This window comes from Callorhinus ursinus, unplaced genomic scaffold, assembly GCF_003265705.2.
Source record: "Callorhinus ursinus isolate GAN/ISIS: 27379988/994484 unplaced genomic scaffold, GSC_fseal_2.0 scaffold3, whole genome shotgun sequence".
In the NCBI taxonomy this organism is placed as follows: Eukaryota; Metazoa; Chordata; class Mammalia; order Carnivora; family Otariidae; genus Callorhinus; species Callorhinus ursinus.
In genome coordinates, this window is record NW_027397065.1 from 28,704,878 (window position 1) to 28,730,084 (window position 25,207).

Consider the following 25,207-nt stretch of genomic DNA (forward strand, 5'->3'; position numbering starts at 1 on the left):
AGTTTAAGAACAAGCAAAACTTCTATGGTGAAAGAAGCCAGAGTAGTGGTTATCTCTCAGGAGCTATAGACTGGGAAGACACACAAGGTAACTTTCTGGGGTGATTAAATATACTGCATCTTGTTTTTGGTGTACACATAAAGGTAAAATGTCATCAAGCTGTGGATTTAAGATTCGGGCATTTTACTGTATGTAAGTTATATCTCCTTCAAAAGAAAATACACCCGGGCGCCTGGGTGGCTCAGATGGTTAAGCGTCTGCCTTCGGCTCAGGTCATGATCCCAGGGTCCTGGGATCGAGTCCCGCATCGGGCTCCCTGCTCCTTGGGAGCCTGCTTCTCCCTCTGCTTTCTCTTTTTCTATCCCTCTGTCTCTCATGAATGAATAAATAAAATCTTTAAAAAAAAAAAAAAAAGAAAATACACCCACAAGACAGAAAGGAAAGAGGAAGCAGGTAACATTACAGAACAATTTTGAGGTGAAAAAGGAAGAGGATGAAGTTCTGTGACAAGATCTCAAATTTCTCAGGAAGTAAACTTTTTAGTAATGGACTTAAGAGTGAAGAGGATGCAGGTGGGCTTGGATTTGAGAAAGGGGACACAGTGGAGCAGCGCCTATGCGGTAGAAACGCATGGGGAGTTTCCTAGAGCTGGATCACAAAAGTGGGCACCAACACCCAGGCTCCTCAGTTTACTGTGATACATGCTAGGACTCTGCAACTTAAGGAACAAGAGAGAAATCAAATGGTTCAGTTAAACTCTGCGAATTGTGACAGCACTGAATTGTAGTGGAGAGGGGCATGAAACCAACAGAATTCTAGTAGGGAGACTGAGGAGTGGAGAGGGACAGAAAGGCCTTATGGGCAGTGTAGGGACAGTGAAGGAGCACGAAAGGCTGTGCTCAGGAAGGGTTTGGTTCTGAGGTCTTGAGGGTGAAGCAGTTCACAGTGAAGGCTTACCTCAAAGCACAGCACTGCTGGGAGGGACAGGAGCAAAGAGAGCAAACATGTACTAAGCATCCTTCCACCTACCACCAGGCACTTCACAGACAGCAGTCCATTTAAAGAGCATCTGAACTTTCCATGCCTTGATGTTTATAGATGAGGAAACACCCTAGAGCACTCAGCAAGGGGTAGTTTCAAATTGAGGTTTGACTCAAAGCCTCTTTCTACTACATTCAGCAGCTACACAAGTCAAATCAGGAGCAGTAGGACCAGAATTTTAGGAAATCCACATATGTAGATCTAAGAGTCACCTAGGTTGCTGGTGGAGAAGAAAGTATCAGTTGCCAAGATCTTGGGGAATGTCCTGTAGCAACCAGAACAGGATAAAGTAGTCCAAGCAGATGGCATGCACTTCAGGAACACTGTCCTGGATGACAGTGCATCAAAGCGGCAGAAGAGAAATACAGATCCATTTCCTGGTTCCAAGATATTAAGGAAAATGAGCAGTACCTGCTTAAGGGCTTTTTGAGGTAGTCTTCAAGAGAGAACCAGGTTTCAGCTTTAGCAGGGTTAGAAACCTGGGAGTTTGGGCCATCATTTGGAGTTACCAAGAAGGGCAGACAGCAAAGGGTAGAGGCAGAGCCATGAGAGGGAGGAGAAGCTCAGCACAGTGTTGGCTGAGCTCATGGTCAGGAGGAAGAGACTTTGGGGGCCGGTGGCTCAATCAGGGGAAAAGTACATGGAGTTATAACACCGGAAGCATGGCAAGAAAAAGTGTCAGGCATTATCTACCCATAAGCCAAGTGTCAACTTAACCCCTCCCTTTTTTCTCTCCTTCATCTGTATCTAGGATGAACTGTTGGCAGTGGGCAAGCTACAGATTGTGCTGAAAACAGTACTAGGAGCTATTACTTACCCAACACTTATTGTGTGCCAGGTAACTGCAGCAGCAATTCACTTCATCCTGACTGCAAGGCTATAACCGGCCCCATTTTACAGATGATGAAACTGAAGCCTAGAGTTGAGGTCACTTGGCCAAAACCATGGTCACAGCCGGGATTTGAAACCAAGCGTATCTGGCATCAGAGTTCAAATCTTCCTTTACTCTGTTAATTGATGGCAAAAATTTTAGCTTTACACATAAGTTTCACAATCAATTGTGAAGTGTTCATTTTTAAAAGTGGATTCTGACCTAAGGTGAACAAACGCTTCTTGCAGACTTACTAGACTGAGAAGACTAGGTTCTAGTTTATAGTTAAGATCTACATTTAAAAAAAACAAAGTGGAAGCCCACATCTTAAGATAAGCAACAGAGGTAGACTCTGAAGGTGACAAGAATTTGTAGCTCACAGGAATGAGTTCTTTGCGCAAGGTCAGACAGTGGGGAAGAGAAAGGCAAAGAACCAAGACTTACATATCCTCTCAGAAAAAAAAAAAAACAAGCAAAAAATACCTTAGGAGGGGAGCTCCAACAGTCCAGACTTCGTTAGATCAAAGGTGACTCTTCTTTAGGCACTCATTCACAAGGACATAGGTCTGTACTAGCAGGAGACATGGCATCCCTTATAAAACCGAGTTATAACTGCAAGAAAATATTCCTTCAAAACACACTGCCATGGAGAAAGTGAACAATGACACCTGTGTTGGGCACTTGATATACATTTAATTAACCTACAAACCCATCCTGAAACAGATAGTGCTAACTTCATTTAAAGTTGGGGGAAACTAAAGAATTTGTCTGAGGTCAGAAAGGCCCAAGCTTGAACCTGGATCTGTCTGCTCCAGATACACCACACTAAGTTGCCACCTTTCACTGAAATACACTATTTTAACTCCTTGCTCTTCTTTGAGTCTACCTTGCTTTTCAGCAATACAATACCCCGTTCCCACCCCCATGGCTTCCCAAACTTTCCTTCACACACAGGAAAATACCTACCACATCTCTTCTGGACAGAAAGACCCACAACTTGTTAGGAGATTTTTGTTATAAAACATTTAATGTTAACCTACAATACAATGTAAACTTTTATGAAAAAAATTTAAAGTACACTAGATTTCTTCAGTAAATTATCACGTAACTATTCAGGTGCAGTACAAGTTGGGGCACTGCATCCTTTGTGGATGGATTTCCTGTTGCTGCGTTCCTCACAAGTTCTAAAAAAACCAGTTGTAAAGTGGAGCTCCTTGTTCAAGCACCAGATAATTCTCCCCTGATTTTGCATTCTGGGGGTTATCACTCCTTCCCACAGTCATTTTCTGAAACTCTTTCCTTGGCTGTGGCACCATTAGCAATTTTCATGACCGCTCAGTTGAAGATTCTAGGTTCCTTTTTCTTTTTTTAAGAGATAAATATTCTCCTCTGGTCATATTTTATCCAAACATCATAGTGGAAGAAGACAAGGACAAAGAAGTATTTGCTGCAGGAAATTCTGCAGAAGTGAAAGAAAAGACCAGAAAGGCCCCACTGAGGCTGCAGAAATTCAACTGACTCCAACAGGTTGTCTTTGCTTGGCCATTTCTGATGGTTATTCAGCTGAATCTATAACTACAGTTTTGGGACTGCAGGACACAACTTGAACCAAGTGTTTTTGTTAGGTTGATGACTTGCTGTTTGATAAACAGCTGAAATAACCCAGAGGTGATCTGGAAATGAGGAAATCCTTGCAGATACTTCTCAGTACTTTCTCCCTTGCAGGTCCCATCAAGTTCCCAGAGGTCCTTGGGAGTAACAGATTGTACTGGCTTTAAGTGACAAAACGTGCATCCTTTACAGAGGAGGAAGGGAGATGGCACCTAGGCAGCAGCCCTAGGGTCAGCAAGGAGACAGGAAGCTGGGGGGGGGGAGGTGTCTGAGCAAAGCAGGCCTGTTTCAAGATGGACTAGGAAGGAACATGTGCTTCAGATAAGACCTCTTGAAACCTAAAGTATTGGGTAGGCCATCATAAGAACTGTACCGACACAGACTTTTTAATATCCTGGCATCTGACCTCCTTCACCGAACAAGTTTTAAAAGGGCAAGAGACATAAAGTGCACATTGTAGAATAAGATGCAGACTGAATTAAGGAAAATGTTTTACAACTTCCCAAAGAGGTATGGGCAAGATACTTGGTATACCCAACCTAGCGAAAGCCCTTAATATCATCCCCTCCTGTGTACTGCCAGGGAAACAGCTGTGAGTTCAACAAGGAGGGAGGCTCCAAGTTAAGTGGAAAAATTCCTCTTTGCATGGTTGTCAGCAGGAAGCAGAATTCACATAAGGTTGAGTGGAGAATATGCTTTATCCTGGTATTCACTCCAGATTCCTTTCATGACAACACAACAGTCGGTCAGTGATTTCCCACTCATCTGGGCTCCAGGCAGCAGGAAACAAAGTGGAATAATAGGCAGCCAGGAGCAGAATTAAATTTTCCTAAAGATCATGTTCTAGACACCTGTGCCAAGGCCACTGGGAAATTCCCAGGTTCCCCAGGTGCTTTGTGTAAGGTTCCTTACTCTGTTCCTTGGTGTTTGCCCCCTAACCCCTGAGGGCTACAGAGAAGAGAAGACACATCACTGCTACCTAAAAGAGTGGCCCTTAGACTTTAGGTAAGCAAGAGAGAAAGCCTTTGGAAACTGCAAATCTACCAAGTTACGTTTTATCTCGATATGAACCCCTGGCCTCACAGCATGCTAGAACTACAGTTACTTCAGTAGGTTGCAGTGTTACGAGTCTGCACCAGTCTAGCTGTAGAACACTTTGGAATATTTGCCAGCTCATGCTGGCATCTGTTAATACATGGCCTGACCCATGTACCTATTACCATAAACTCAACCACAGAACAGATATCCAGAGGTTAAAAAACCCTATTACTTCAACACAGCAATAGAGAGGATTAAAAACTGCCTCCAGCAGGTGGCTACATCAGAAACTAAATGTGCCTTCCAACAGTTTACACAGGCTCTACCATAGGTCCTGCTACTCCTTTGGGAAACACCAAGCTTGGCAGTTCAGGAAAGCTCAGGGCTGGGAAGGGAGAGCATGCACATGTCAGAAGAGGAATGAAGAGTCGCTATCCTTTGGTTCAGATCCTGTAATAACCACCTGGGTACAGATTCCAAGTGTATAGTGAGTATACACAGAGTTCACGCCGCATATATGGGTGTATCTGTACAGACTTTGTGGGGCAACGAACCCAGATTTCCTCCCAATACTCAAAGGGGGGGCACATAGATAGCAAAAAAGGACAGCAAGAGTTGTACCAAAAAGAACCACCTCTCTGGGAATGTGAGAGGAACAATGGCAGAAATAAGCACAAACCAGCCCAGGGCACCTTTATTACACTCTGTGGGCTAAGGAGCCCAGGGCATGAACTCATGGGCTTAAGAATTGGCTCTTATCAAATAAAGTTAAGGAAAAAAAACACCTATGTCAGCCTCATTCCTTTGGTCATTACAAAGCAACAGAAAACATTTAGAAGTTATTTATAAATTGTGGGAAGTTCAAGGAACATCTCTGTTCTGTGTCTTCTCTTCCCTCTCTTCTCCGGTGGTGGGAGAAGCAAGTCTTTAGGAGATGCTGCAGTAGCTGGATGATGGAGGTTTTTTCACTTTTATTTTCCATAAAAGCAAGAACGAATGAGAACTAGTGGGACTGTCCCCTTCCCCAGTAGGGACAATGACTGGGTTGGAGGTGAAGAGTCTCCTTTCGCTGGAAGGTGCGTGGTGCAGAGGCAGTAGGGGAGGGTGGGCTCACCAGCGCAAACGTTCATTGCTGACCTCGTGTGCGCGCACACAGGTGGTGACTCTTTTAGGCAGCATGGTTTCTGATCCTTCCTTAGGATGCAGCAGTCTTTTAAAAAAAATATTGTATTATAATAATAATAATATGAATTTCTCTCTTTTTTTTTTGTTTTTGTTTTGTTTTTCCATTTCTTTTAGGGATTAGGGTAGGAGGGGAGAGGAAGAAAAAATGTCATTCATCTGTTAGGTCCTGAACAAAAAGAACTTCTGTGTGGCTGAGTCCTGCTTCTTGCAGCGTGGGGGGGTTGGGCCACTCCTCTGAAGGGATGCAGGGCAGCACCCGCCGGGGAAAGTTGGCTTCAATCTGAAACTTTTCCGGGCTTTCTTTCAAGGAAAATAAGAAGTCGTGGATTACCTGCAGATCATATAGAAAAAGGGCAGTGAGAGAAAGACAAAGACAGACAACACAACGATGAAATCAAATATCCCCTCGCCAGCTCTCTCCAGGATGACTCTAAATATTAAGTCATCGCATGACACTGGAATTCTATTGTGAGGTCCTTCCATTTCACAGAGCAAATACGTAGGGCAGCTCTTTTAAGAGATTACACAGCCCCATGCTAGTCCTACTTCTGAAGTGATTCATCTGTTTTTTTCCTTGACAACCTGCTATGGAGCTAAAAATTTTTTACTTAGAAATAATCAGAGAGTTACAGAACAGTGGAAGTACAGAACACAGAATTTTTTTCTTTGAACCAGTTGAGAATGAGCTGCCAACCTGATGTCCTGTCACCCCCAAAATACTTGTGTCTGTCTTATAAACGGGAGAATCTCCTACATAACGATAATACAGCCCTCAAAACACAGGAAATTTAACTGGCACATTAATGCTGCAACATAACAATATATATTAAATTATTATTAAAGTTTTCAGGTTTTGCTAGTTGCCTTCTATAGCAAAAGCATCCAGTTTAGGATTATGTATTCTATTTCATTGTTACATCTTCTAAGTCTCTTCCTTTAGTCTGGAACAAATCCTTATTAGTCTTTCATTGACTTTCATGACCTTGACACTTCTAAAGATTACTGATCATTTTGCAGAATGTCTCTCAATTTGTTTGTCTAATGTGTACTCACGATTAGATTCCAGGTACTTTCTTTGGCAGAAGTGTTAAAGAAATGATGCTGCATTCTACTAAATGCATCCTATCTAGCTGGAGCACAATTCCGATTTGCCCCAGTACCTATAATGTGCACTTTGATCCCTTCGTTAAAGTGGTGACTGCCAGGCTTCTCCACTGCTGAAGCCATTCCTTTCTCCTTTGTAAAGAGATCTTGTGGGGAAGTACTTTGAAACTACAGAGATATCTATTCCTCAAACTTTCAACTTATTTAATTTATATTAACACAGAGTCATGATTCCCTATTTTATTCAGTAGGTTATAATGTTACAGTATTTATTTCAATATTCAAATGTTCCAGATGGGAGTCAAAAGAGCCCATCCAAGATGGCTTGTATGTCTTTGTGGCAAGTTTCCATCATTTTTTGAATAATTAGTTGCTTTCTGGCCCAAGGTATTCCAGACTGATCTTGTGTTTTCCTGCCCCAGCTCTGGAATCAGCCATTTTTCCAAGGAGCCCTGGTTCTTCTTAATGGACAATGATATTTAAAAAGCACGATCCAGGGGTGCCTGGGTGGCTCAGTTGTTAAGCATCTGCCTTTGGCTCAGGTCAGGATCCCAGGGTCCTGGGATTGAGCCCCACGTCAGACTCCCTGTTTTTAATTTTTTTTTTAATTTTTAAATTTTTTTTATTATTTTTTAAAGATTTTACTTATCCATTTGACAGAGAGAGACACAGTGAGAGAGTGAACACAAGCAGGGGGAGTGGGAGAGGGAGAAGCAGGCTTCCTGCTGAGCACGGAGCCCGATGCGGGGCTCGATCACAGGACCCCAGGATCATGACCTGAGCCGAAGGCAGACGCTTAACGACTGAGCCACCCAGGCGCACCCAATATAGGCTTTAAACAACATTTTGTTTCCTTTTTGATCTTGCTTATAAATACACAACGCTGGTATAAAATTGGCATTTTCTTTTTTTTTTAAAGATTTTTATTTATTTGAGAGAGAGAATGAGAGACAGAGAGCATGAGAGGGAAGAGGGTCAGAGGGAGAAGCAGAACCCCCGCTGAGCAGGGAGCCCGATGCAGGACTCGATTCCAGGACTCCAGGATCATGACCTGAGCCGAAGGCAGTCGCTTAACCAACTGAGCCACCCAGGCGCCCTAAAATTGGCATTTTCTGTTTGCCACTGACAACGTACATCACCTCCAGAGGTCGCTTTTGGTTCCTAACAGAAAAATGAGTCCTGGGCTGAGTACAATTTGGATTCTAACATGCATTCATTTAATAGAAAGTCACCTGCTACTTTACTGCCCACTCATGAGACCCGGAGATTTTTCTACAGTTTATTCTTTGCTATCTTAGCACTTTACTACTGTCAAGAGCTAAGCTTTGTGCAAACTGAGTATTTCACAGTACAATCACTCTTTTAAGAATGAAGAGGGGATCTCACAGGAAGATGACACAAAGTTTGCAAGAGCATGAAAAACTATAAATCTTTACTCAGTTATATGTTATAAACTCCATGAATGTTAAAGGCCCACACCATCACTACACTTCTCCTTTATACTTCTTTTCCATCTCTGAGCCTTATCCCCACTTATGACCAAGTATTTCTCTCAGTCTGAGGTTTGTTTTTAGAAACTGAGAACCTATTTAAGAGTCTTCAAGGGTGCCTGGGTGGCTCAGTTGGTTAAGCAACTGCCTTCGGCTCAGGTCATAATCCTGGAGTCCCTGGATCGAGTCCCGCATCGGGCTCCCTGCTCAGCAGGGAGTCTGCTTCTCCCTCTGACCCTTCCCCCCCTCATGTGCTTTCTCTCTCTCTCATTCTCTCTCTCTCAAATAAATAAATAAAATCTTAAAAAAAAAAAAAAAGAGTCTTCAAGGACTGGGGGTGGGGCTGGGTGGCTCTGTTGGTTAACCTGCTGCCTTTGGCTCAGGTTATGACCTCAGGGTCCTGGGACCGAGCCCCACACTGGGCTCCCAGCTCAGCGGGCAGTCTGCTTGTCTCTCTCCCTCTGCACCACCCCCACAACTTGTGCAGCACTCTCTCTCTCTCTCAAATGAATAAAATCTTAAAGACAAATTTAAAAAGTCTTTAAGGATTAAATAGTTAACAAATAGATTGGTTCTCCTTCGGCCAGAAGTCTATTGCTGTTCCATAATTCTAAAAGATTTTCTTTTGAAACTCTCAAGAGAGTTAATTTTTGTTAGGTTTTTCACATACACAATTAGTTTGGGGAGTAGAAGCTCCATAAAGCTCAGGTGTACTATGATGTGAAACTGTTAGTGTACATGGATGCAAGCTATAATCCAATGCAAACCTCAGTAATTAGGAAACATACCAGGGGGGAGCGAATGAACATTTAGTAACCACCTACTACATGGTATGTACTATGAGGTTCATTCATGTTATCCCAATTTAAGAATCCAAAGTTAGGGATGTGAGCACCTCCCTCAATAGAAATAAATGCATAAATGAGAGATAAATAAAATGAGAAAGCTACTCACTTTTCTCTCACCAGGATGCCTCACTTTTTACATCGTATTAACTCTGAGTCTTAATTCCCTACTGGCCGTAAGCTCCATGAATTCCAGACCATGTCTCACTCATCTGTATAACCCCTAGAGTGCCTAGCCTGAGGTATCTTCAGCTTAAAGTTATCAAAGGGAAGACTATATTTCCATTTAACTGATGAGGTATCTGAGGCCCTGTAAAAGATTCTGCAACTTGTCCAACCTTTACTTAAACAGGAGAACTAATAAATGTGCTACCTGGCCTCACTTGACTATAGTGCATTCTCATTTCTATGATGCAGTTTACTCTTGACTATTTCGAGTGATCAGGGAAATGGCAGAATCTACTACAGTTGGTAAATTTGGAAAGACAACATATCAACTATCAATATAAACAGAAATTTCCTTTTGGTTATAAATACCAAAAAAAATAGTTAGCATTTGAGTGCTTACTACTAGCCAGGCACAATGCTGAGCCCTTTACATATGAACTTAATCCTAACGACAATCCTATTATAGAGTACCTATTATCATACCCATTTTACAGATGAAGAAATTGAGTCAACAAAGTACATCGACCAAGAAAACAGATCTATTAATCTCAGAATGAAAATTTGATCCTCATTTTTTAAAAGATTTTATTTATTTGAGAGACAGAGAGAGAGCCCACGTGCATGAGTGGGGGAGAGGCAGAGGGAGAGGGAGAAGCAGACTCCCCGCTGAGCAAGGGGCCCAACACACGGCCCTGATCCCAGGACTTAAGGGATCATGACCTGAGCTGAAAGCAGAGGCTTAACCAACTGAGCCACCCAGGCAACCCCATCATTCTGTAAGACTCTAAAGACTGCTTTTAACCATTTCCCTATGGAAACACTATTTACTTCTAGATACCAAATATACAAGGTAGATCCACAAAGTGGGGCTTCTTATGGGCTAAATGGATAGAAAGGGAGAGCGACAACTGAATGCAAACTGTACATGCATTTATATTCAGATGTGTAATTCTGGTGCTTTTAGGTCAATGGAGACAGAGTTTTCTGTGGAGACAGAACAAGGGGTTCTGGTGGGATTCTGAAGCCAATGTGAGTTGAGCAGCATGGAAGAGCCTCCCACCTTAAATACCCAAGCCTTTTGTGGAGCTTCTCGGTAAGGTACACTTCAGAACTCAAACATGATGAAAGAAAATCTTAATAGCTCCCTTGAGTTGGCAGCTAGAACTGAAGGAACCTAATGGTTCACTGCACTCCTCTCTCTGCCCTAGCCCTTCCTGCCCTGTTCATGAGAGCAACAGATAGACCAACAATACTCTGAAGAGTCCTTAAAAGCTTCCAAATCTATAGCCCAGACCCTACATACATTTCACACAATTTAGGCGGTCCTTACTGTTAGAGACTGTGAAAAGTGGAATCGTCTCTCTACTCGAGAATCGTTGGGTAATTTGAAAATGATCTTGACACTTTCAGGGTCGTCAGGCGAAGGCTCCGGGGGCAGGCACTCCAATTTCCTTTCCTTTTCCTCTTGTAAATTCTGTATAGACACAAAACAAAGTTGAGGCTATGGCTCCAACAGGGAAACAGGAATACTATCACCATGTAGGTTTACTGTGTAGCCAGAAGAAAAATGAATGACTAATATTGTAAAAAAAACTTTCTTGGCAAGAGTCAGAAACACCCTAATTCAAAGTGCTATTGCATCACATGTATTATTTATTAACTATGTTAGGGTATTTACCTATCGGAAAAAAACGGAACGGCAAAAAGACACTGGCTAATAATCAAGCAGCAATATATGATGAAAGATCATGAATGAAATGCCAAATTAGCTAACACTGACTGTTGCTAAGAAACAAAAACTATTGCTGTGAATTTCGAACTGCTCCTTATCCATTTATACTTGCTTTTCATGTAACAGAGTTGTTTTGCTTGACTTTTGCTCACTGATGTATTTGTTTTTAATAAACAAAAGAACATTTTAAAAAATACTTTTTGTGAAAGTGTAGTAAATATAAAAATGGCAAGGAGGGGGCAAGCTGGCTGGCTCAGTCAGTAGGGCATGCAACTCTTGATCATGAGTTCAAGCCCCACACTGGACATAGAACTTACTTTAAAAAATAAAAAATGGCAAGAAATTAAAACACCCACAAATCCCATCGTCTTCAAGTTTTTTTCCTTTCACACTTAAGATCAGTTTGGGAATCACAAGGAGTAAAGACAGGTTCATTACCCGCCGCCGCCTCTCCTCTGCCAACTTCTGCTGTTGCACCTCCTCCTCCTTCCGCCGTTTCCGCTCCCGCTCCTCTCGTTTCTTCCTTTCTTTCTCCTGGTCAGCCCTGAGAGAGGCCAGGTAGGCCTCATCCTGCTGTTGTCTCAACACCTGGGTCTGGTTTCGTTCTTCCCTGTGACCAGATCAAAACGCAGAGAAGGCAAAGAACAATCTCTTTTTCCTCATACTGAAACTTTTGGGGAGGTAAAAAGTTGACAATCTTGACAGATGAGTATTTCACACTACCATAAAGGATTCCAAAGCAGAGCATGGCAGGATTTGAACGAACGATCTCTTTTCCCAGTTTAATTTGGCAGAAAAACAAATGGTAAGCTTTTCCCTTCTAACTTTACAAATAAAACTATCCTTTCCCCAATTCTAACAAAAGTAACAATATTATTGCCAAAAAGCAATCATCAAGATCATTTTTTAAATACCCTTTTGGGTTATTGCATTTTTGTATATATTGCTTTCATAAAACAAAAAACCACGTATGTGCATCTTAGAAGATTTGGAAAATGGAGAAATATCTTGTTCAGAATTCTACTAACCAAAGAGAAAATACTGTAACATTTTGGTGTACTTCCTATTTTCTCTCCCAAAAAAGTGTTATGTATACGTAGGAGGAAGTGGATGAGATAGAGTATGTGTCTATAAAATAAAATACACCAGAATATTAAACGTTGTGGTAGGATTATGGGTGATTTTAAATTTCTTTTTTGTGCTTTTCTGTGTTTTCGACATTTTCTACAATTAATGTACACTATTTATGTAATGCGGGGGAAGAGTTCTAACAATTCCACATTTTTTACATTTAAGCTCCTTAGATCATGGTTCAGGTATTTTAAATGACATGATATATACATTCTTGAGCACAGAGCTTTGTCTTTATTTTGATTCACATCTCCAAGAACAGATGACCTGATGGGAGAATTATTTCAAAGTACGTAAGTATTTTAACATTAAATGGATAAGGTTTTCAAAGTTGCCCAAGACAGAGAGTAAGTCAGGATCTGTGTAGCCCTGGGTCAGCCACCCAAATTTGTAGCTGGTCTCTCTGTTCCAGAGAGGAACTCCCCTGTACCTTTCAAGGCGTTCTGACACCAGGTAAGTCTGGTTTGCATCCATGATAAATGTCAGCTGGTTAATGAGGTCATCGGGTTGAATGAGGCCTTCTAGCCGTCCCACCACAGTCATTCTCCTATCCTTCAGCATAATCATGGCCAGGAATGGGTAGGTGTTCTCTCGTAAAGCCTGTGAGACTGACAGAAAGAAGAGCCAACAGGTCAAGGGCAGCCCTAGGGATGAATCAGATCAACTCTTAGACTTTCCACAATGAGCAAGAAAGGTTTTAATCCCACTTGGGAAAGAAAGGAGATCTCACTTATTCTCTAAATACCTTTTTCTCCTTCTAGTTTCTTAATCATTGCTGTTGTTTTCTTTTTGTGTCTCTATTCCCAGGTAATTTGATTAGAATAGGAGAGGCTTCTGTGGTGGGGGTGGCTGTCATAACGATACTAGAGAAGACTATAGAGGTCAAGGACAATATCTTTTTGATTAGAAAGGATCTATAAAGAATCCGACTACTGCTGAGGCTGATTTTTCCCTATGTCAAATGTCAAGCCTAAAGGAAATAAGGCTGCAAGCCTCAGCATTACATCACTGGTGATGAGCTCCACTGTCTTCTGCCTTTTCTTCCTCTTATTCAATCCCTTCCTTACCCCTTTTCTCATGTCTCCCTCACCTCACCCTCAAACAAAAGAGCTAGTGTTTCTGTTCTAAAGGAGTTTTAGAAAGTTGGTTTCCCAAATAATCAAGGTTTATACCATAACAGAGTAATGTTTTCCTTATGGTTTGAAAGAAGAAATTTTAGAAGCTTCTATAAAAAATATCCTTAGTCTCTTTCTATCCACTACCCTCCACCCCAAAGCCATATTAGGATGGCAAAACGCATGCTGTACAAACTTATCAGATGTTTAAAAACCAATTAGTAGTAAAGATTCAGATTTTAAGATGTAGGCAAAACATCTTGATTCTTAGGATCTGATCTAGCACAGTGCCTAGCATGCTAGTATATAACTCAAGCTGCTGAACAGAAGTAGCTGCAAAGTAACTACATTTTTCTTCACTGGATACCTTTATATGTTATACTGACTTCCAAAAGTACTTATCTCCACTGAAGAGTTACTGCCAGCAAAGATCTGAACTTTCTGAATCCCCATCAGCACTGAAGATACTCAAACAACTAACTCATTGTGCAAGAAGCTCTGTTAAAATTGCTGATGACAGGGGTGCCTGGGTGGTTCAGTCGGTTAAGCGGCTGCCTTCGGCTCAGGTCATGATCCCAGAGTCCTGGGATAGAGCCCCTCGTTGGGCTCCCCGCTCGGTGGAGAGCCTGCTTCTCCCTCTCCCTCTGCCTGCCTCTCTGCCTACTTGTGCTCTCCCTCTCTCTCATATATAAATAAATCAAATACATCAAATCTTAAAAATAAATAAATAAATAAATAAAATTGCTGATGACAACAGTAAACTCCTCAGTAAAAAGTCATTTAGATTAAAAGCAAGTTGCTGGACAAGACTGGGTGTTTTAAAAATAAAACAGGCCCTGGCAATGGTTACCTGTAAAGAATGGGCTAGAGTCTTAACAGACCTGAGCTTGCTAACTGTATGATCTTGGGCCAGTCTCTTAAACTCTCTGAGCCTGTTTCCTAAACAATAAAGTAGAGATAATACAACCACCATCAAGACTACTGAGAGGATTAAATAAGATAATGTATAAATATTAACTAGCACTATGTCTAACATGGAATAACCATGCAATAAATGGCATGTTTTCCCTGATTATTCAAAAGATATCTCACCAATATCAATGAGGAAAAAGAAATACAACTTACCCCTATATCCCTCAGGTTTATTTGTAGAGCATGCCCAGAAGAGCATCCTAGTGTTTATTAGGGAAATAACTTCAGGTGCACAGAGTGTGTTGCTGTGGAGAGGAATGAAAAAGACATGAGAATCGGGGCGCCTGGGTGGCTCAGATGGTTAAGCGTCTGCCTTCGGCTCAGGTCATGATCCCAGGGTCCTGGGATCGAGTCCCGCATCGGGCTCCCTGCTCCTTGGGAGCCTGCTTCTCCCTCTGCCTCTCTCTCTCTCTGTCTCTCATGAATAAATAAATAAAATCTTTAAAAAGAAAAAAAGAAAAAGACATGAGAAGAACTTGCTTACTACAAAATATCAGCAGATAAAAAAAAAATTACACAAATAAACAATCAATCCACTTACCGACAAAACTCATCAGAGTCCTGGTGATCATCTCCATGAAGATAAACCAAAAGGAAGCGAAGCTCCCGCTTGGCATCATTAAGTGCCTGTGGGAAACAGAAGATCACTAATTATTATGAAGACTGTGCCTTGAGCTTTTAATTAGGCTAAAGGAACAAAAGGAGAAATGAGGAAAAAAGGTGAACGAGAAATCAGATTCTGGGCTCCTACCTTCACACCCCTGGCATTTTTCTCCCTACAAAAAGTCCACGCTAAAAGCTTTAATGAAAAGGTTTTAGTGTTGTTAGGATTTAAACTGTATTAGGCACATGAGAGTAGAGAGGCTGACAAAGAAAGGTCCCCAACAAATCACAGAAAAGTCAGCTGTTCCCACAGTCTAAAGGAAGATAAAAACAGGAGAATCTGACCACATGAAAGGGGAGGTGAGAATTTTGCCACTTTACAGATACAACATCTTTCTCCATAAAAAATACTGCAAAGATGAGTATGATACCAGGCCACATACCAAGCAGGGATGAGAGACTGGGGGACCCAAATGCATTTTAAAGAGCACAGGGTTGGATCTTCAAAGACAAGGCCAATATTCAAGATTCTTGTGTATGCTTTTGTATTTGCATAATCCTAAGCACATTATAATTCAATTAAGATTTCCTGAATGACCAGTGGAGGTCTACCCTCAGGATCGTAGCTAAGAGGGTGCATGAGTGGTACCCATCTCATTCACATCTGCATCTCTAGCATTGAGCACACCGTCCAGCATACAGTAAGTGCTTAATGCTTGTTGAGTAGGGAGGGTGGCAGCAGAGCCACTGAGGAGACCAACTATGAGAAAAAGCCAATATGGGAGAATCAAAGCAGGAAGCAAGAGTAAGCATTTTTCTTTTTTACCAGATAGATTCAGGAATACTGGAAGGCTGAAGTAGAACCATCTTTTGGACTATGTTCACAATGTTATTTCTACATTTTTCTCTGGCAAACTAGAGATATGCCTAACACCCACAGAACTCATAATTTTCACCCCCTGAGAGGTAACAGTTCAAAGGTCTGTGTGGCTTGGGTTGAATGAGATGTGCTGCCTTGAGTCTATGGTCTATGCCCTTATTTAATTCTGTGAGGGATCAAAGATGACTTAGGTTTTGCCTTCAAGGGGATTACTGTCTGATATAGGAGATAAAACAAGAACATAATCAACCATAATATAAGGAAGAATGTGAAACTGCTTTAAGTTTTCAAAAAAAGCTATGAAAGCACAAAAGGAAAGACTACTATTTTAGATTGCAAGGTAGGGCACATCAATCAGAAAGTGGTATACAAAGGGAGTGATATGACCTAGTTGAAGGATGTTGGGCAAGCTTCCATTTAGCAAAAATGTGAGTAAGGCATTCCAGGAGGAGGGAAAAGCAAAAGCAAAAGCAAAAGCAAAGGCACAGAGGTGAAAAAGTACAGAGTATGTTAAGGAAATGGTTTAGCTGGAACCTAGGGTACGGAGAAACAAGTTATACAAAAAACCTCAAAAGGAGGTTGGATTAGATCAAGTAGGGCTGGCTTTCTTTTTCTGTAAGCAGTGAAGAGGTATTTAAGGTTCTTGAGTAAAAGAATGAAATGATCAGTGCTGGGCTATGCTTTCCTTTGTGGATAGAACCATATCAATAAATTGGCATCTATATGGTTTGTGGCACTGACCTGGCTGTACGTTCCCTGGTAGAAGACAGGGTGTGCCCTCCCATATTTCTCTTCAAAAGAGTGCATAAATGAAACAATGTCCCCAACGGGGTCAGTGACCCGGCTGCGAGGGTCAGGCCGTATAAAACGAAGAGCAAACCTGGGGAGGAAGGAATAAATATCACATGAATCGGCTTACTGTAGCGCATATGGAGTGGGCCAGTTTGTAAAGATTCCTACAACAGAGCCAGAGGCATGGCAGCAAAAGGAGGTGAATGGTCTGTGAATGGACCATCAAACCTGAGAGTAGAGTCTGGCTCAAAAGCTGCAGAGCAGCAAGGGTTTTTCCACTGCCTGTTCCAAGACAAATGTAAACTACTAGGATTATAAGTTCCAACACTGGCCTAAACAAATCCTGAGTGTTTTCTGCAGAAAAATTCAGGACTAGAAAAATTGGGAAAGGAAGACACAGTCCAAAAAGATCATAGGTCAGGCTGTGCCCCCAGACTCTCTAGAATGGCACTGTCTAATAAGGCAGCCACTAGCCACATGTGGCTACCTAAACTTAAATTAACTAAATAAAATTCAGCTCCTCAGTCACTCTCGCCACATTCAGTAGTCAACAGTCACATGTGGTTAGTAGCTTCCACACTGGACAGTGAAGATACAGAATGTTTCCATTATCACAGGAAGTTCTATTGGATAGCATTGCTCTAGAATAGAGCTCTGTCTCTTTCTGGTTGTCCTACTTGCCTCCCCCTCTCCTTTCTGTTGTCCTGGGATTTTGAATTTTTAGTGCATACTCCCAAGCTATTCAAATTATGGACAGGCTTCAAACCTGGAACCTGCGGTCATGATTTACTTGCTTTTCAAGGGGGCAAGTAAAATTCTGCTTAATGGTTTATGGTTAATGGCATCCATGAAGGAAGTTATAAAACTGATCTAGATAGAGTACACTGGTAGATTTGGAGACCTGGCAGCTATTGTCAGGTTAAGGATGATACCACATATCTGTTTCTAAAGAGCCTACCTTATCATATTTGTATAGCACCACTTATTTATCCTTTGGGTTTCCAGAGGAGGCAATGAACAGAGTTTTGATAAGTCAATGTGCTACATAACATTAAACAAGTTGTTTGGATGATACAGTTGCATTAAAATTAGTCACACATGCCATGCATACTTTTTCCCAAGGAAAGCAAACAATATTAACATACTTGAGGCATTTTCAGCACAGAAAAGGTGACTAAACTATGACACTTTCCTTACCAAATACTGAGCCAATTCCTTAGCCTCTCAAATTCCCCATGTGTATACAATTTCACTTAGAAATTCTCCTGAGTAATCAAATCAAATTAACTGACTCAAACATTCCAGAGGAAATTAAAAAATGTAAGAAGTTGTATATGTGGGGGAGTGGTTAGAAATCCTTAAGAAGATTGATATTTTGATAACTTTCTCTGAAATTAAGTATTTAAGACTATCTTATTACTCTTTTAAGTTTTCAAATTTCGATGAACAAATGGATAAAAGCTGTCACTTCTTTCTTTCTAATTACAATATATTCCCATGGCCTACATAATTCAGGATAATCAGCTTTCTTAAAAAAAAAAAATCTCAATTCAATCTTTGTTATGATTTTAACGGTTTATATGTGCCCATTTTTAAAATAAAGTGCCCATTTTAAATAAAGATGGAAAAAGTACCAATTGATTAACTGGTGACCAATAAGAATTTTGCTAAAGCAAAGAAGTCATTAAGCAGGCAGACTCCTAAAACACCAGGCAGTCAAGGTAAAAGGTATTACCTGATCCTTGCACTTTTACGCCTGCTGGGTCCTCACCTCCACAGCCTCTGCTCTCTAGAGCAAGGCAAAGCTTTTCCATATATGGGGGGAAATACAGGTTGCCCTGTATGCAAGGCCCAGACCACATATTCTAGCTCCATCTGTTGCCCCGGATGCCCATAGAACATTTTAGTTCCCCATAAAGTCTAGGTATGGGGTTCATTTACTCAGCTCTAGACCAGATGCCCCAAGACTGATATGCCAGAAACTTGGTCCCCTTTGACATTTTCTAGCCCTGGCCCCTCTTTGTCTTCCAGTGCTGAGCTCTCTAAATGGTACATGAAGGAAGCAGTAAGAAAAGTGGAAGTGTGAATCAAGGGGGTATACATATGAAAGGGTGCCAGTGTCAGCAACCTTGGGTTGCCAGGACAGAGGAGAATGTACAGCAGTGTCTGAGAGGTAAAACTGTTGTGGGTGGGGAGAAAAATGGGTAATCTCTGGGCAAGAAAGTTTGTTGGGATTATGAATAGTCAGATGAAGTCAGATTAGGTTTAGGGGTAAAAGTTACAAGGAGTGTACTAGATAATGGTTGTTAGAAAGAAAAGGGTGTGAAGATTAACTAGAGAATGTAGAGGTGACAAACATGATGGGAGGGAGGATAATGATAATGTAGGTAGACTGACCCTGAGAACAACAAGCAAGACTACTTTACAGGGTTAATTTAAAACCGTTCCATTTCACAACATCTGTTATGTTTGATCAATTTAAAATATTGTCATACTATATTAAAAGATTGTTCAGGAAGAGTATTCAATGTGATGACAAATTAGCAAGTCAAAACTGACAGAGCATAAACCTTATTATTCTGGTCTATGTTTCAACTCCAAAGTCTGCCCTATTGCTACTGACGCATAAATACAAATGTACATACCTAAATATATCAAGTATTGTGTAATAGGTAAACCGGAATGGAAGCATTATCAAGTAATAACCCCATCCAAGCAGCCCCTGAAATTCCAAAAACAAAGTTAGACACCATTCTCTCAATCCCTAACACCCTACAAAATGACTAGTTCAGATTTTTACTCTTTTTTTGTTCTTTCACATGATTCCTCCCTCCACAATATGGGTTCCCTCTTCCTGGCTCCATCATCCTTCTTAAAGACCAACTGCGTTTCATCTCATTTCATCTAATACCATCATATTTTTCTTATCACATAATTTTTGTATTAAATCTGCTTCAACACTTTCTGCAGCTACTTATACTAGTTGTCAAATTTAATCACAAGTATGCCTCCCTAATCCTAAACATTCATTCTTTCCTTTTCAGATTTACACATTAAAATATGGTATACATAAGTAACAAGAAAGATAACCACCATCACTACCTTGGACATTTGTATATAAATGACAAATAATTACATTAACCACAATTATAAATCCCCATATAGCTGCCAATCTTAGTAATAATACTAATTATTATTTTAGCAATGATTATTGCTTTTATTATTAACTAGAATATATATGGGGCTCTATAGTTTACAAAGCATTTCTCCTATGTCATAAAGTGTTAACCTGAGACGTTCCCTGTGTCTATGGCCAGGGAGCGCTGAAGCCCCATGGCTGACATTAGGGTCGCAAACACTGAGTCAAGCCCAAAACAAACTGAGGAAATATTAGGCATATACAGAATTTCTGGAGTCATATAATTGCTCTAGGAACCTGTTTTCTTCTACTTCAGAATGCCCCATGCAACCAGTTAGAAACCCCATTTTTATAACGTTGTCAAGTACTCCACACAAAAAAATGTATGATAATGGAGTAAATTCTAACTGCTGCAAGGTTAGAGAGGGTGCTTTTTTGGAATTCTAAATCCACATATAAGAGGTTGAGCATAGGGGCGCCTGGGTGGCTCAGTCAGTTAAGCATCTTGCCTTCAGCTCAGGTCATGATCCCAGGGTCCTGGGATTAAGCCCCACGTTGGGCTCCCTGCTCAGTGGGAAGCCTGCTTCTCCCTCTCCCACTCCCTCTGCTTGTGTTGCCTCTATCACTGTGTCTCTCCCTCTCATTCAAATGAATAAATATAATCTTAAAAAAAAAAAAGAGGTTGAGTGTAACTCCAAGAATAAGAAAGAGAAACTCCAAAAAGTCCTCTGAAGGGGCGCCTGGGTGGTTCAGTTGGTTAAGCGTCTGCCTCTGGCTCAGGTCATCATCCTGGGGTCCTGGAATTGAGCCCTGCGTCGGGATCCTAGCTCAGCAGAAAGCCTGCTTCTCCCTCTCCTTCTGCCTGCAGTGGCCCCTGCTTGTGTTCTCTCTCTCTCTCTTTCTCTCTATATATGTCAAATAAATAAATAACAACCTTAAAAAAAAAAAAAGTCCTCTGCAGTTCATTATTAGTATACATAGCTGACTTTCCTAATTAGACTACAAGAGCAATTTGAAGGGGGATGACTGGCTCTTTATTCATACCTGGATCACCAACAGGAAAATACCAGGTACAACGGAGCACTCTTAAATGCCTGTTGAATTTAAAGGAACACCATCACCTCCCTGCTACTAGCCCTTCAAGACTAATTTCAAAGATGTGGCCAAGGTCTCCATAAAAATTCTAAGTAACTTCCCCAGAAGTAGCTTAAAATTAAGTAAAATGAAGCAACAAAGAACCAAGTAAACATTCTAACTTAAAAGTGAAAGTGAAAGACCTAGGAGTGCCTGGCTCAAGTGGCAGGACATGTAACTCTTGATCTCACGGTTTTGAGTTTGAACTCCACGATGGGTGTAGAGACTACTTAAAATAAAATCTTGGAAAAAAAAAAAAGTGAAAGATCTATTGAACATGTAGCAAACATTTTTAGACATGTAAATAAAACTGTGTACTCAAAACAAGGTACACAAAACTCTTCAAATAACTAGCAAAAAAAAAAAAAGATACTTACCGTATCAATTCATTGAGGAATCAAGGGAAAATGATAAACCCAATAAATCTACCAAGGAGCCAGTCTAGCTAACAGGTTCACATTCTGAATTATTTCCTTTACTCCTGTCATACAGAGATCAATACAACCTAGTGAATGGACTTGTAAAATAAGGGGGAAATTGCAGCTACAAAGTAACTTGCCCTTGGTTGTGGTCTCGAAACAACATAACTGTAGATCCTGTGGTCAGCTGTATTAACTTGCAGGGGTCGGGATGGAGGTGGGTTGAAAACACTTGGTACACCTTCTTGCTCATTCAATCGGTCCTGTACAGCAGCCTGAGAAGGAAAAAAGAGCAGTTAAGAGTTTCAGTGACACTCAAAGCAACCCAGAAGAAAAGATGAAGCAACCACTGCTTCGTGTTTCAAAAAGGATCACCTGATGAGTAGATCTTTATAGACCTTTAACTTGCTATGCTGGGAGGCAATGTGTGGTGATAGCTCCAGAATTTACAGGAGTCCAAGAAACTTGTCTGGAAGCTCTATTTATGCAGCAAATACAACTGCTTTTATTCAGATGGTATGTGTTATTAAGGGTGGCTGGGATCCAATGTGCTTCACTGTAGGAAGGAAAGCCATCCACGGAGAATACAATGTAGAAACTGCCCCTAGAGCTGTGCAAAGGAGCAGTCATAATGAGCAGTTTGATGGAGGGCTTGGCTTTGGAACAAAGAAACTTAGGTCTGAATTTTAGCTCTACCACTCAGAATAGTCGCTTGGATTATGAGCCTCAGTTTCCTCATTTGCAAAACGAAGGAACAGTATTCTCAGGGTTAATTTGGAAAAATTTAATGAGATGTCCATATATAAAGATCCCAATATAATTCCTGACAGAATATTCAATAAAAAACCTTATTCTCATTTTTTAATAAAGATTATTTATTTGAGAAAGAGAGAGCAAGTACACATGAGTAGGGGGATGGGTAGAGGGAGAGAATCTTAAGCAGACTCCCCACTAAGTGTGGAGCCCCATACGGGACTCCATCTCACGACCACAAGATCATGACCTCAGCCAAAACCAAGAGTCGTTCGCTTAACCGAATGAGCCACCTAGGCATCCGCCAAAAACCTTACTCTCTTCTTAACTCTGCCCCAGAAAATGGTATTTGTCCCAGCGTTGTAAAAAATTCGGCCCTACCAAAGAGAGATCTGGTTTTGGGCCTTGGATTCCGGGAGATAATCTACAACCGATAGAAGTGTCTTTGTTACCAGATCTTAGGGTGAGAATGGTCACCCCAGAAAGACCAACCATATGGTTTAGGGTGGGGACTTTGTGTAATGAGTTATCAGTTGATCTGGAGACTGAGCTCAATAGTAGGCAACCAATCAATTCAATCATGACCATGTAATGAAGCCCCAATGAAAACTCTGGACACTGAAGCTGAGATGAGCTCCCCTGGTTGGCAATATTTCATGTATAATGTCACAAATCTTTGATTCCATGAAAGAGGAATATGGAAGCTTTGTGTTTAGAATTCAAGATTCTGCCCTAGAGGGCACCTGGGTGGCTCAGATGGTTAAGCGTCTGCCTTCGGCTCAGGTCATGATCCCAGGCACCTGGGATCAAGTCCCACATCGGGCTCCTTGCTCCTTGGAAGCCTGATTCTCCCTCTACCTCTCTCTGTCTCTCATGAATAAATAAATAAAATCTTAAAAAAAAAAAAAAAGTTTCTGCCCTAGATGTCTCTTCCTTTAGCTGATTTTAATCTATATCCTTTACCTGTAATAAACTATAACCCAAGTATAACAGCTTTTAGAGAACTCTTCCAGTGAATTATCAAACCTGAGGGTGGTTTTGGGAAATTCCTGAACCTGCAGTTATTGTCAGAAGTGAAAGTGGATTTTAAGAACTTGTGTGCTCTCTAACCATGACAGCTGGCTTTAAACGTTGCAGTGTGACTAACATCAGGTAGTTCTCTAAGTTTTCATATTTTTGAGTATTAAGGCACAATTTGATGTGGAAAGAGCAGTCTTTCAACAAATGATGCTGGGATAACTGGATAGTGACATGCAAAAGAAATGACATGTATCATATGATCTCACTGATATGAAGAACTCTTAATCTCAGGAAACAAACTGAGGGTTCCTGGAGTGGTGGGGGGTGGGAGGGAGGGGGTGGCTGGGTGATAGACATTGGGGAGGGTAAGTGCTATAGTGAGTGCTGTGAATTCTGTAAGACATGAATCACAGACCTGGACCTCTGAAACAAATAATACATTATATGTTAAAAAAAAAAAAAAAAGAAGATAGTAGGAAGGGAAAAATGAAGGGGGGGAATCGGAGGAGGAGACAAAACATGAGAGACTATGGAGAGGGGAGGGGGTGGGGGGATGGGTTAGCCTGGTGATGGGTATTAAAGAGGGCACGCACTGGGTGTTAAACGCAATGAATCATGGAACACTACATCAAAAAAAATTAATTAAAAAAAAAAGAACTTGAACTAAATCACACTATATACAAAAATTAACTCAAAATACATCAAAGACCCAAATGTAAGAGCTAAAATTATAAAACTCATAAAAGAAGACAAAAATCTTCATGACCTTGTATGAGGCAACTGTTCCTTAGACATGACACTAAAAGCACAAACAAAAAAATTAGATAAACTGGACTTTCATCAAAACTAAAAACTTTTGTGCATCCAAAAAAAAAAAGACACTACCAAGAGAATCAAAAGACAACCCTTGGAAAAGAAGAAAAGATTTATATGTATCTGTAAGAGTGTGGTATCTAGAAAATATTAAAAACCCTTACAACTCATCATCAAAAAGATAATAACCCAATTTAAAAATGGGCAAAGGGCTCCAAAGATGATATACAAATAACTGACAAGCACATAAAAACATGCTCTATATAATTAGCCATCAGAAAAATGCAAATCAAAATCACAAGATAGTACTTCACATAAGATACTAACAAATGTTGGTAAGGATGTAGAGAAATTGGAACCCTCATACACCACTGTTGGGAATGTAAAATAGTATAGCCTCTTTGCAAACAGTCTGGCAGTTCTTCAGAAGGTTAAACATAGAGTTGCCATAGGATTCAGCAATTCCACTCTTAGGTATACACCCAAGAGAAATGAAATCATCATCTCCACAAAAACCTGTACACTAATGTTCACTGCAACATTACTGATATTGGACAAAAGTGGAAACACCCAAGCATTTATCAACTGTGGTATATTCATACAAGGGAATGGGATTTGACATTAAAAGGAATGAAGTACTGATACATACTATGACATGCATAAATATTGAAAACAACATGCTAAGTGAAGTAAGTCAGACACAAATGAACAAATATTGTCTGATGCCACTTACATGAGGTATCTAGAATAGCCAAATTCTATAGAGACAAAAAGTGGAATTATGGTTACCAGAGGCAGGGAAAGAGGATAATGGGAAATAATTGTTTAATAGGTACAGAGTTTCAGTTTGGGATGATGAAAAAGTTCTGAAAATGGACAGTGTTACCACTGTCACAATGTAAATGTATTTAATGCAACAAAATTGTAAACTTAAAAACAGTTAAAATGGTAAACTTTTTTGTTATGTACATTTTACAATACAAAAAAAGGAATGCAGTACTGATACATGCTACATATGAAAGTCCAGAAAAGGGAAATCTATAAACAGAATGTAGATTAATAGTTGCTTAGGAGCAGAGAGGGATAGAAGTAGGTGGATAATAGCTAAAGGGTATGGGGTTTCTTTTGGGGGTAATGACAGCAATTGTTGTCAATTATAAATCACAACTTCCAGGCAAAAATTCTGGAGAACTTGTATTTGCCACTGTAAACTTGGCAATTTCCTAATACCTTTTAAAAGCTTTTCCTATGAGTATGGTGGTGCTATTAATACATGAAATTATATAGTAAAATGCAACAATATTTGGAAGATCTATATTAATTCAGTGAACACTATTTTCCAAATAACCAA

The 25,207-nt window shown here is 40.6% G+C and overlaps 1 protein-coding gene across 4 annotated transcripts in view; it reads right to left on the reverse strand.

The window, feature by feature from the left end:
• Positions 1 to 2,920: 2,920 nt before the first annotated feature.
• FAF2 (Fas associated factor family member 2) overlaps positions 2,921 to 25,207 on the reverse strand; it is a 78,806-nt gene continuing 56,519 nt past the window's right edge. For all 4 annotated transcript variants that reach the window (XM_025867000.2, XM_025867001.2, XM_073889695.1 and 1 more), the window contains 9 exons: positions 21,411 to 21,545; positions 19,224 to 19,300; positions 16,528 to 16,666; positions 14,845 to 14,930; positions 14,457 to 14,548; positions 12,647 to 12,824; positions 11,524 to 11,695; positions 10,684 to 10,827; positions 2,921 to 6,077 (listed from right to left, as the gene is read on the reverse strand). In XM_025867000.2, coding sequence (XP_025722785.1) covers positions 5,895 to 6,077; positions 10,684 to 10,827; positions 11,524 to 11,695; positions 12,647 to 12,824; positions 14,457 to 14,548; positions 14,845 to 14,930; positions 16,528 to 16,666; positions 19,224 to 19,300; positions 21,411 to 21,545 — 1,206 coding nt within the window. In that variant the 3' untranslated portion in view covers positions 2,921 to 5,894. The remainder of the gene's footprint in view (positions 6,078 to 10,683; positions 10,828 to 11,523; positions 11,696 to 12,646; positions 12,825 to 14,456; positions 14,549 to 14,844; positions 14,931 to 16,527; positions 16,667 to 19,223; positions 19,301 to 21,410; positions 21,546 to 25,207) is intronic.